Source organism: Oryzias latipes, chromosome 13 (genome assembly GCF_053564925.1).
Source record: "Oryzias latipes strain Hd-rR chromosome 13, Olatipes_Hd-rR_3.1".
NCBI lineage: Eukaryota > Metazoa > Chordata > Actinopteri > Beloniformes > Adrianichthyidae > Oryzias > Oryzias latipes.
This window is the reverse complement of record NC_136249.1, coordinates 14,401,524-14,413,721: the sequence shown is the minus strand read 5'-3', so window position 1 is coordinate 14,413,721 and position 12,198 is coordinate 14,401,524. Positions and strand designations below refer to the sequence as shown.

The 12,198-nt window shown below is 42.6% G+C and overlaps 1 protein-coding gene across 2 annotated transcripts in view; it reads right to left on the bottom strand.

Annotated features, from left to right (window-relative positions):
* Nucleotides 1-12,198, bottom strand: part of clpb (ClpB family mitochondrial disaggregase) — a 37,668-nt gene that overhangs the window by 1,589 nt on the left and 23,881 nt on the right. Inside the window, exons 8-17 of one of the 2 annotated variants that reach the window (XM_078956504.1) lie at nucleotides 7,748-7,825; nucleotides 5,559-5,614; nucleotides 5,444-5,488; nucleotides 3,954-4,029; nucleotides 3,820-3,884; nucleotides 3,588-3,749; nucleotides 3,351-3,507; nucleotides 3,204-3,277; nucleotides 3,010-3,129; nucleotides 870-974 (exon numbers count right to left, since the gene is read on the bottom strand). In XM_078956504.1, coding sequence (XP_078812630.1) covers nucleotides 870-974; nucleotides 3,010-3,129; nucleotides 3,204-3,277; nucleotides 3,351-3,507; nucleotides 3,588-3,749; nucleotides 3,820-3,884; nucleotides 3,954-4,029; nucleotides 5,444-5,488; nucleotides 5,559-5,614; nucleotides 7,748-7,825 — 938 coding nt within the window. The remainder of the gene's footprint in view (nucleotides 1-869; nucleotides 975-3,009; nucleotides 3,130-3,203; nucleotides 3,278-3,350; nucleotides 3,508-3,587; nucleotides 3,750-3,819; nucleotides 3,885-3,953; nucleotides 4,030-5,443; nucleotides 5,489-5,558; nucleotides 5,615-7,747; nucleotides 7,826-12,198) is intronic. The other variant, XM_004075755.5, reaches the window with a different exon arrangement.

The window sequence follows — 12,198 nt, the reverse complement described above, 5'->3', positions numbered from 1 at the left end:
TAATCCAGCTGGAAAAAGACTATATTTGTGATGTAGAAAATAAGCTGGTTGGGCCACAAGCTCTTTGCTTCCGAGCCCCAAACTACAGGGACAGATAGGGGGGTGGGGGGGTGGGTTTGCTCCGCGCCAACAGTCCAGATCAGAGGTGAATTTCCAATGAGCTCCAGCCGCTCAGCAGAAACTATGTCCTAGAAAACGACACGATTGTTTGGTTTTGGTTAAAAACTGCACCATCATAATTAAAAGACCACTGGGAAAACTTTGACAACGGATCAAAAGATGATTGGAGTGGTTCTTTAATCTTTATTGTGAAAGGATAAACTGTGCTTTCTCAGATGATTCAGCATAGGTAAAGGATGTCTGTTACATCCAGCTCTAATCGGGGGATAATACTGAGAGAAATGCTCAGCTCTTACTTGAGAAGAATTCGGTCCATTTTTCTCCAGATTACTGTCTACCTTCACAGAAACCACAGTTCTTTAGCATCTTAAGATGACGACTAATAGCTGGTCTTAAATAGACTCAATTTGACCATGTGACGTCATGGACGCTCCGCCCATTTATCTACAGTTATGGTACAGTTTCATGTTTTCATTCAGGGACGAAAATAATAAAGTTCTCTCTACAACACTCCCAGGGGCCCAGACAACCCTACAACGTGCAGCCCCCCTACGGGTCAACCCCCTTTATGAATGGATGTGAAAGGCCTGCTGGGATGTTTGGAGTCTGAGACTTTCTTCACCTCTCAGCCATCTCCACGAGTATTTCATCAGAGATGCTTTTTTTTAAAGTTAGACCTTCAAAACTAAAAAGAGAATTTGAACTCCTCAAAAAAACAAACAAACACCCAGCTGCTGCAGGTTCCATACCTCATGTTTGATGGACCGAGCTCCATAGTGCAGGTTGTAACCTCCCGCCAACAGGTCCAGCACCGGCTGGTCCCACTGAAGGGTGATGTCGTGGCGCTGCTTTGCCTGGTGGCGAGGAGACAGAGACATTAACAGAAGGCATCTAAACCCACAGGAGTGACAGAGACGAATGCAGCAGCAGAGAGAGGAGGTTCTGTCAGGCAGCATGGCCACCGGCGCTAATCAACAAGCCCTTAATGCATTTTAATCAAACGCCAGTCAATAGTTGTGTTCCGAGTGGCTCATTTAGCTACTTGTGTCAACACTCGGTTCAATAAATAAATCGCAACGTTTTGCTACGGATGTACCTATGGCGATGCGGACGGCGCCAAGCGTTTAATTCTGATTACAAACCAACGGCTTTTGGGGATTCAGCGATAACGACATTTGTGCTGTCGGACGTGGCATCACCCTTGGAAACAACGGCAACCGCAGCCTTAACGTTAACTAACAGCAACCGCAGCCTTAACGTTAACCAACAGCAACCGCAGCCTTAACGTTAACCAACAGCAAGGTGACGGCAGAAGCTGCTGAAACACGCCGCCTGCAGAGGCCAAGTTGTTTGTCAGGACACCAGCTGTAATATTAATAATTCAATATTGATGAGGGCACAACATGTTAAACAGTGTAATCAGATTATAGCGAGTAACAGTATTGATCTGTGTGTGTTTCTGCAGCGCTCAGCGGCTGCAGGGTGAGACGACTGAGTCCCACTCCGCCTGTGCAGCTTTGGAGGCCTACTTCAGAAGAAACATGCCCCCATCCTCTGCCTACAGATAAAAGAAACGCACATCCTGATCTATACAACGTGTAATGATCGAAGAGTGGAGCTGGTTTTTTCTGGGACTGTTAGGAGTCCTTTACTGATGATGTCTTCAGTTTGCCTCTGTGAACAGAAGAGTGCACTCACTGTCGACTAGTTCAGTGTTTTTCAACCAGTGTGCCGTGGGAGATGGTCAGGTGTGCCGTGGGAAATTGCCCTCATTAATCATTCACTGATCTAAAAACATTTCCCATCTCCAGGATATCAGCTCTTTGTTCATCCAAACAGGCCCTGATAAAACACTGAGTAGTTAGGAATATGAAAGATCGTAAAATACTTTTTTCTTTGTGTGGATTTTTCTGAAATATTGTGTAACCTTTTTTAAAACATAGTTTAACATAGTCCCTGACTTGTTAAAAGGGTGTGCTCGTGAATTATGAAAACAGGACAATTTTTATAATGAAATGTAGAAGTGGGGCTGCACGTCAATGTAGTGGCCTCACAGGGAGTAGGAACTTGTTCGAATCCCATCTGGGACCTTTCTGTGTGGGGTTTGCATGTGTAGGTTTTCTCTGGGCTCTCCGGCTTCTTCCCCAAGTCTAAAAACATGCTTCTTAGATTCATTGGTGACTCTAAAGTTTCCTAGATGTGTGGGGACTGATTGTGGCCCTGCGACAGACTGGCGACCTGTCCACGGTGTTTCCCACCTTCGCCCAACAGTAGCGGGGAAAGGCTCCAGCAACCCCTTGACCCCGGAAGGGATATAGCGGGTTCAGAAAATTTATATATGAATGGACGTGCAAAAGTAATCTTTGGCATCTTTTGTGCAATTTTGCACGTTTGTTTTTTTTATTTTTTATTTTACAGTGCATTGCATTCTGTTTGATAATAGACTGTGTACCATTGTCAATCAATCTCCTCTGTGCTGCGTCTCTTTTAAAAAATGCTTTCAGCTTGACAAATCGACATAAATCTTTGATCAGATCTTTGTTCTCATTCCATAAAACTGGTCTTATTTTTCAATGAAGGTTTGAACTTTGAGAGTTTGAATGAGAGCAATGTGAAAATGTTCATGTCTGTCTGAGAAACGTGTACAAAGTGTGTAGTGAGGAGTTTCACAGCCTGTAAAACTCATCTTTTATCCTACTTATCGGATTTTGTCAGGTAATTTTTAGAACAAACGCCTGCGATAAACGAGGGAACACTTTATATTTGATTTTGTTATTTTAGGGGGTTGTGTCAAGCTGGTAGGCTTTCACATGATTTGATACCCATTAAGTAAGTTCTTGGTTTCTAGAGGGTTAGTGACCCTTGAACTCTAATGGACAGTCATCAAACCTTCTTGGCCCAGAAGCTGAGCTCCTTGCCGACGAGCTGCAGCAGCTCGGAGTGACAGAACGGCAGGAAGTATACAATTTCGTTGATTCGGCCCAGAAACTCGTCCCTCCGGAAATGAGCCTGGGGGGTGAAAGGTGAGAGAGCGTCACCTGCAGAACAGTTTCCAGTGTGAAAGGGTTCATCGAATGCCGTACCTTGAGGATCGGCTGAATAACGGATTCTTTGAACTGTCTGGAGATTTTGACGTCATCGCCTTTCTGCACGTCCTCTGGGAAGGAAAAAAACACGTCAGAAAACGTTTCTTTCATTGTGCGACGCTGAGATTTAGGCGTTTTTCTCACCAAGGTTGTCAGCCAGCTTCCTGCGGCTAACCTCCTCAGCTTCTTGTCGGAGCTGCAGTGCATGCTGGGCAATCTCCTCACTTGCAACATTGGATGTCATGATGAAGATGGCATCCTTGCATTCGATGGTCTTCCCTTTGCCGTCGGTTAGTCGCCCCTGAGAGATAATGTAGAGAGGTCAGCTTGATAAACTGCTGATGTGGCCGCCTTGAAGTACAAGGGTTTGAGAGTCCACACCTCGTCAAACAGCTGCAGCATGATGGTGAGCACGTCAGGGTGGGCCTTGTCCACTTCGTCGAACAGAACAACAGCGTTGGGACATGCCCTCAGCAGTTTGGTCAGCTGACCCCCTTCCTCGTGTCCAACGTATCCCGGAGGAGAGCCAATGAACTTTGCCACCTAGTAGGGACGGGAGGATGGATGCTGGTCATCCAAATCACGCAGGAATTTAACTAGCAATCACACTAACCGTGCAGTCTGTCTTTATGAACCTATCAAACATGCCTGCCTGGTCCTGCTCCTCCACATCATTGACTGTAAATGAGAACTGGACTGAGTGAGTGTGACATCATCCACAGGAAATGGTTTACTTTCAGCTCCAACCAAATGAAGTCAATTCAGTCAGTAATTTATTTTTCTCCAAAATGGATGCCGCCATGTGTGGAGCCAGACGTCCAATCTGTCAATCAAACGTTTTGAGAGTTAGACGTGAGGGCCAGCAGGCACCACCTACTTTTATTGAAGCATCTGATTGGTCAGTTTATATCTTAAATAACTACAGAAAAAAAGTATATTGAAAAAAAAGAGGATAATCAAGAACATGTTAAAAAAGATGTTAGATGAAGAATGGTTATTCTGATAAATCGAATTACTCAGTAACAGCTGTTTATTTCTCTATAGAAGTTTATGGGATTTTGGCTTCTTGGAGCCAGCAGGTACTTCCTGTTTGGAACACCAGGGGCAGGGGTCACTCAGTCCAGTTCTCATACACAGTCAATGCTCCAGGTCTACTATCACTCCTGGTTTCCAGTTCTTCTCGATTTACTCCATGCTGTCCCCATAATAATGAGATTGATTGGACACGCCTGATTGAGAAATTCAGCAGGATTGTGGGGCAGAGAAGGCTGAAACTTCCATGCAGCTGCACGTATTTACTGCTTTTGTTTCCATAAAAGACGGGACCTCTTTACACTCACAGCTATGACAGAAACTGTCCAAAAAAATTGTACTTTTGTTATTTTTAAAATGTTCTTGTGGCTAATCTCTGGTAACAGTGGACATATATAAAGAAGATTAAGTGAGGTAGAAAATACACTGGGCAGGGTACAAGCTCCCTGCTCCGCTCCATTCTGATGCATCTACTTGTAGACAAATAGATCCATGTACGTCTTTGTTTTCCTCGTCTGATATTTCATCTGAATCAAAACTGTACAGCTGGATGGCTTTAACACCTCTCAGCATTTTAGTTGCACCAGTAACTTTAGGTTGTGAGTTTGAGGGGCTGTAAGCTAGCAAAAGAGCATGTAAACGAAGAGCTTTCAGCAATAAAGAGGGGAAGAGGGTCAGGGTTGCTCTGCGCCAACAGTATGGCACACAACTCAGAGGTGAATATCTAATGACCTATGTCCTAGGTTTTTTTTATTTTTATTTTGGCTAAACATGGCATAATCATAATTAAAAGACCACTGGGAACTCTTTGAAAATGTATCAAAGATGATCGAAGGGGGACTTCAAAGCCTCCCTTCTGCTGATTCTCACTGCAGTCATCTGAGAGCCGTTGACACACAGTTTGTTCACGAAACCAAAATGATTGGACGCTCTTCTTTAGCACGGCAATAGAAAGCAATTTTAAATCTCTGATTAAATTCATTTATCATCAAAGCTTCATAAACAGTATAAAAAAGCCAAAAACTAAACATTCGTTTTGGTTTTTGCCTCAATTGTGAATCCATAAGCAGTATGAATTCTGCGTGACACCCGCAGCTCCAGAAGCTGAAGTGAATGGGTTTGGGTGAAGCCCTCAAATGCATGACTGGGACTGAAGTGAGGCTGGACGCAGGTACAGCATTTGGATCAAGTTTAGAGGCACTTACCTCGTGTTTTTCTTGGAACTCGGACATGTCCATGCGGATGAAACCCTGCAACAACACCACAGGTTAACCCGGAACAAGACCAGCTTTTTCTTCCTTTCTGATTGCTCTCAGATACCTTCTTGATGTCCTTGTGCATGTAGCGTGCCACCTGTTTGGCCAACTCCGTCTTTCCTGTGAATAAGACCAGACAAAAAGAGGAAATCAATCAAACTTTTCATGGAATCATTTTTTGACGTAGCTCCTTCGTCTCCTGGCTGAGTGCTGGTCCAAATCCCAGCGTGTCTCTCTACCCTTCTTTCGATCATCTCTCCAGATTATTGCGGTCTGTAAAATATTCTGCATATAAATGCTCACATGGGATATTGATGTCTTGTGCTTGGCATGCATTTGGGTACGATGGCGCGCGTCTTGTTGCCGTGTTTAATATTGATGTCTCGTGGCCACGGTTTGTTGCTGAGGGGGAACTGAGGATATGAACGCCGCCTCCCCCTCATCCGTCTCCCTGACCTGTCATTTCAGCATCTTTCTCTGTTTGTGAGCTCCATGCTGTGCCTCCACATCAGAACTTTCAGTCCGTGCTGCAGCTTCAGGATGTTCAGGCTTTTCTCTAAACTATTCTAGTCAAAGTTCGTCAAATCTGATGGGAAGAGATTTGGTTTTCACAGCCCAACTGTAAAATAATAATCAATAGAACTGCAAATTTTCCTTAAACATACAACATATCGTTTTTAAGTAGTTACCTTTGACATTTACTTTAATGACTAACCACACATCAGGATTCAGCCCATCAAACGTGCATGCAGATGTTTTTGTTTTGTTTTTGTTTTTTAAGAATAAAAGTATACATCTGCGAGTGAATCCACAAAGTCTGAGCTGCAGAAAAATAGTGGAGTTTTATCGCATGATAAAGAATGATTTTGTGTGGACAAACCAGAACCACAGATCAGCAGAAAGCACAAAAAAATAAACCTGACATTGTGTTTTGAGGCTGAACTTATTTCAAGATGCTAAAGAATTACAGCCATTTTTCCAGAACGTGCAATCAGAGCATCAATGCACTATTTATGTTCATTACTCAACATCAATTGATTTAAAAAGCAGCTGATTTCTCTACTGAGTCTCTTTAAAGACATTAAACGTTGTTTGCGACTGGACAAAACAGCAGGAAAACAAACAGAAAAATGCTTCAGAGTGAGTTCGCAAACTCCATCTCTGCAGAGATGTAAAAAAAGAAAAAACGTGGGTTCAAATACTACATCACTGTGTTGCTCTGTCAGGACTAGCTGTGGAAAAACAAATGGATTTATATTGAGCTGTCAAATAAAACTAGACCTTAACTTCCTTTAACAGGAGTCAGCAATGGACAGAAAAGTGGGCAAAAATGTTTTGGAGCCATCAGTTCAAAGCACTTCCCTTTCACTCGCATCTCTAAGATTATATGTGACAGTTATTATTTTTTGCTTTGATTTTTTATTCATACTTTGTGCTCTTTTATGTTAATTTTTCCTTTTACTTGGTTTATTATGTTTTTCAATAATTTTAGCATGAAATGAGCAAACAAGACAAATATGTTTCTCTGTATACAGTACAACAGCAGCCCAGCACTATATACACTAACAGTCAAATGATTGGAGCCCAAGGGTGCATTGTTTCAATATCATAGATGGACTGTATATGAGAACTGGACAGAGTGAGTGTGATGTCACCTGGTTGGAGCAGGAAGTAAGTGTCATGGACACCGCAACGCTGGAGCCAGAAATTGTCAGTACCGCTTGAAAGCGGGCTACTCGAAATCTGTCAATCAATCATTCTGAATGCTGGACGTGGTGGCCCCCAGACACCACCGTGAAGTATTTGATGGGTCAGTTTATAAATTGAATAACCTGAACTACAGAAGAAATATTCAGAAAAAAGAGGATTATTAAGAACATCTTTAAAAAAGATATCAGAGCCAGAATGGTTATTCTGACAAATAGAATGACTGAGATTTCTGTCGAAATCTTTGGGAATTTGGCTTCTTGGAGCCAGCGGGTACTTCCTGTTTGGAACGCCAGGGGGGAGGGGTCACTCAGTCCAGTTTGCATATACATTGTTGAAATGTCTGAGGAACATGTTTCTGTAAAGTTTATACTTTTTTAGCATCACAGAGGAACAACTGCACCTTTCAGGAAGAACTCCATTGAATTTTATCTTATTATTTGGGTTAAAGAGGAGAATGAAAAACACTTTTTACAATTGTTTTGTTCCTTTCTGATACAATAACAGAAGCTAAAGTGAGAAGAGCTAAAACGTGAGACGAGTTACCGATTCCCGAAGAGCCGAGGAAGAGAAACACGAGAGGATGCTCTTCATCGTACCAGCCGTTTTCCTTCCTCCTGATGGCTGTAAAACACACAGACAGAGAACCCATTACGTTTGTTGACTCTGCTTTTCCACCAAGTACTCAAAGTTTCACTGAAGTGAACAAAGGTGGCATGGCGGCGGTGGAGAAGTTTCGAACAATCATGATAGTAAAAAAATTAGGGATGAGAAAAGGGTCATCTGCCGGAATAAATGAGGGGGGAAAAAAGAAAAAGAGAGCAGGAAAGCAAGATGAGAGACCTCCTGAAAGCTACCCACAATGCCTCTCCTCCCCCTCAGTCAGTGGGGCCATTAGCCAGCTGTAATTGTGTTAGCCTCTCTGGCGCGGCCATGCTGAAATCAGTTTAGCATAGATTGTAGCCTCACACACAGACACACACTCTTAAAAAGGAGTGCCTCCCTCCCTCTGCCATCACCCCAGCAACCAAACTCCTATGAAGACACAAAGACCAGATGATGAGGATGATCTGAGGAAGAGGAGCGGTGCATTCGACCACCGCCGGAAGAGGCACCGTCCTCTAAAAGAGAAGCTGGGAGCCCAACCGGAGTCCCAGATGCATGGGTGCTGGTCCTGCTGCCTTCAGCAGACGCCCGCTGGCTGCTCTGTGCGGTTTCTACGCCAAGCTTCAGAGATTGAGTTTCCACCAACAGTCAAGAGACTTCAAATTACCCCAACACTCTCCTACATTTAATGTGACATGTTATCCTTTTGAGGTTGAAGGCTCCAGCAGATAATGGACAAAATGTTCCTGCATGAGCCATTCAGGTAAACGAGCTTTATGGCCTTGAAATACGTGACCACAATATCCCTTTATTACATTTGTGTCAACCACAGGATGAGGCCGCCAGAAGTTCTCTGCTGAAAATAATGACAACTCCCTCAAAATCTGGAGAAACCACAGCTGCAGCATCCTCCAATGACAATAGGCTGAAACTCTTCTCCTAAAAACCGCCTTTGTCGAGTAAAAACACCAAACATGCGTTACACAAGTGTTAAGTCCGCTGCTAACGACTGATAATGAGAAAACGTTTAGCAGGAGAGGAAGAGGAGACGCAGGAAGCAGGAGGAGGAACAAAAGATAAGGGAGAGGAAAGAGGAGTAAAGACCTGGAAGGAGATAAGGAGAGGAAAGCCAGTGATGGAGATAAGGAGACAGAGAATGAGGCAGAGAAACAAATGAGCGTGTCAGAGATGGACCCGGAGATGAATAGTGACAAGAGGAGGCTCCACAGCTCCATCTGCTCCTTCCATGGCTGCATGAATGACGGCGTAACCTTCTGCGTTCCTGTCGGTTTGGGCTGATTGGGACTGACTTTGACAGAAGGGCACGCTGACATTTCTGAAAGGTCCCTGACAGCAAGAAGGAAGGAAAGGGGAGGCGAAACAAATGAAAGTTTGCCTCCTCACTCACACAAACAGACTCACACAGACACACACACACACCATTGGGGCGTTGTGTTTCAGGCAGGTCTGGTTGGCTCTAACATGATTACGCAGGGATGATTCTCTTCAATAACTCTTAGCCCTGAGAGCTAAACCTGGATCAATCTAACCTTCATGCTGTGTGCGTGTGTGTGTTTGTGTTGGTCTTCTGATGGGTTTTATGTATTTCTGCTCTCTGTGTGAGTGTTTGTGTGTGGGTCTTGCTGTAGGCCAGCTGTTTATCATGAGGAGTTACCGTGGAAACAGCTGTTCAAGACACGGAAACACATCAAAGACTTTTAATTTGTTTTCCTCATCTTTGACCTGCAAATATCTCAGGCAGATATTCCAGTCATAATCCACACTGACGCACTGAAGCAGCAGTCAGTGAACAAGCAGAAAACACTTAAAAACGTTTGTTTTAAAGACCCACTCAACTTTTGATTTATTTTTAAAGCGTTTCCAGTGGTCTGTTAACTATGATTATGCTGTTTTAAACCAAAATCAGCTGTCGATTTTTAGGACATAGTTTCTGCAGAGCAGCAGTAGTTCATTAGAAATTGTGAACGGGACAGATCCACTCTTTTTTAAGCAGCATTTTTGGTCACGATTTAAATAAAAAATACTCAGAAAATACATGTGAATCGTAATTTGTTTTTACATGTCCTCTATTATCAGAAAAATGCCACAAGACCATGTTAAAAACACCCAAAACACAATCAGAGTGGGGTTTTTAAGAATATTTTGTTTTCTTTAATGAACCTGGAAAAAGACTTGGTCCAGGTGAGAAGATTTGATAAGAAAATCAGAAAAAGATTGTAAATGATGTGCAAAAACATAAAGAAGTAAATATGGAAAAAGGATCCAGCGTGCCTTTTTTTAAACTGTAACGGTAATGTCTTCAAAGATGCTTCTCTGAACTTTTTTATGACAGATCCTTGCCAACATCAGTCTATCCATCCATCTTCAGAACCTGCAGAATCCGTTCTAGGGTCCAGCTTACCGTTGAAGGTGGGCCACCCAGAACTGGTCGCTAGTCCGTCACACAACCGCACATTTTAGAGTCACCAATTAACCCATGAAACCCATGGGAGGAAACCGGAGTGCCTGGATAAAATCCACACCTGCACGAGGAAAACTCCACACAGAAAGGTCTCTGCTAGGCTTCCAACCAGGGCCTTCTCGCTGTGAGGTGAGAGCGGTAACCACTACACCCATCCTAACATACAGTGAGGGGGAATTAATGAGACCACTTCCGCTGCCTTGCATTCACACTTGGTAAGAATTTCCCTCATCAATTATGACTCAATCATCATTCAGCCTGATCAATATGCATTCAGTTACACAACCCTTTCCCCTTTCCCAAGCAGTTTTTCTTTCAGCTTATCCTCACATCCTGTTCTCCTCTGTCATCTCCTTATTAAGAGTCTCTACTTCCTGTTTTCTTTATTTTATTTCCTCTCCCTGTTTTCTCTTTGACAGCTTGGTTCATTTGGCTTCAGCTTTTTATGGATTATAACAGACCTAACAGTCAACATGGACACCTCAGGATGTTAACAGGGGATACTAATAAATGTCTTCATAAGCAGCTTAATACGTAAGTAAGTATAAGTAGTTTATAAGTAGTTTATTAAGGAATCTTATTCTAAAGCACTCCCGAAATTTTTTTAATAGCAAAATAATCTTAGTTTAAGAAAAAATGTCTCAGTGACTAGAATTGGATTCTGAAAATAAGGTAAGACCATTTTTCTCATCATCTTGGCAGTTTTTTAAATTTTTTATTTTATTTTATTTTATTTACATTGTAGTAATGGTTGACTTACTTCTAGGAGGTCTGTTTTTGCACAGAAGCTGGTGAGATGTTCGCTCACGGGTCTGCATGCAGAGAATTGTATGTTTTCAAAGCAGCAGATGAAGAAAAAACACACCTGCAGCTGGAGATTTTTACTGGAAAACATATGTTTAAAGTGAAAATGCAGAAGTTGAGCTTCTGTTGGAGATTTGTACTGCTTTACACAATAGTTACCAAGCACAAAACCCCCAAATGACATCAACTGTTTCAAAAAATGATTTGCTGCCTGGTAAGAAGTTGGATGAACTCGCCAAACATTTTCTTTTTAAAAGAAAAACGTAATAAGTGTAGTTTATTTGGAGATACTAAGTTTTAAAAACAAAACAAAAATTAAGCTTTTTTCTTCAATGCATAAAAACAGAATGTAAAGACTGAACATAAGAATTACCAGATACATTTAAAATAACAACATACCACCTTAACTCACAAGAACCCATGGTGACATTAGTTTAACAGTAAAACAGCAGAATACGTTCTGTGATCCACTTGTTCTGTGGTATATCCCATTTAATGTTTTAGGAAAAAGGAGTCTGGGTTGTCATGGGTGAAATCAGAATTGAGAATCTCTACGCTTCCCAGCGTTTCCATATCAGCGGTTTCTGCTTTGATGATGCTCACACAAGTGAAAGTTGTTCTTACTGCAGGTTGTAATGACCGTTTCCAATTTTAGGAATAAGTTATTACTTTCACAAATCTGAGCAGAGCTTGTCAGGCTTCATAAAAAGAGCTCACAAAGCTGTAAAACCACTCTCTCATCTGCAGATCAATACGGTGCGTGGCCTCCATGGATGCCTGCTGGAATATTGGCTTCTTACCGTCTTCTGCGTTATTGTGCTCTAACTCATCCAGCCTCCTCCTTTCTATAGCCTCCACCCGCTCTCCGTCTTTCTGTCAATGGTTCACAGATCATTTTACTCCCCCCCCCCTATCTGTGGCTACCTTTTTAAAGCTTTCTCACTCGTTTCCCATCACATGCAGCTTCTTTTGCTTCCTGTTTTCCTTGTTTTATCCTATGACCTGGTAGCTCAGAGGGACAATGTTCAGGAGGCCACGAAAAGCATTAAGGAAAGACAGAAATGTTTGGAAGCTGGTGAGATGAATGTCAAGGTGGTGCAGAAGA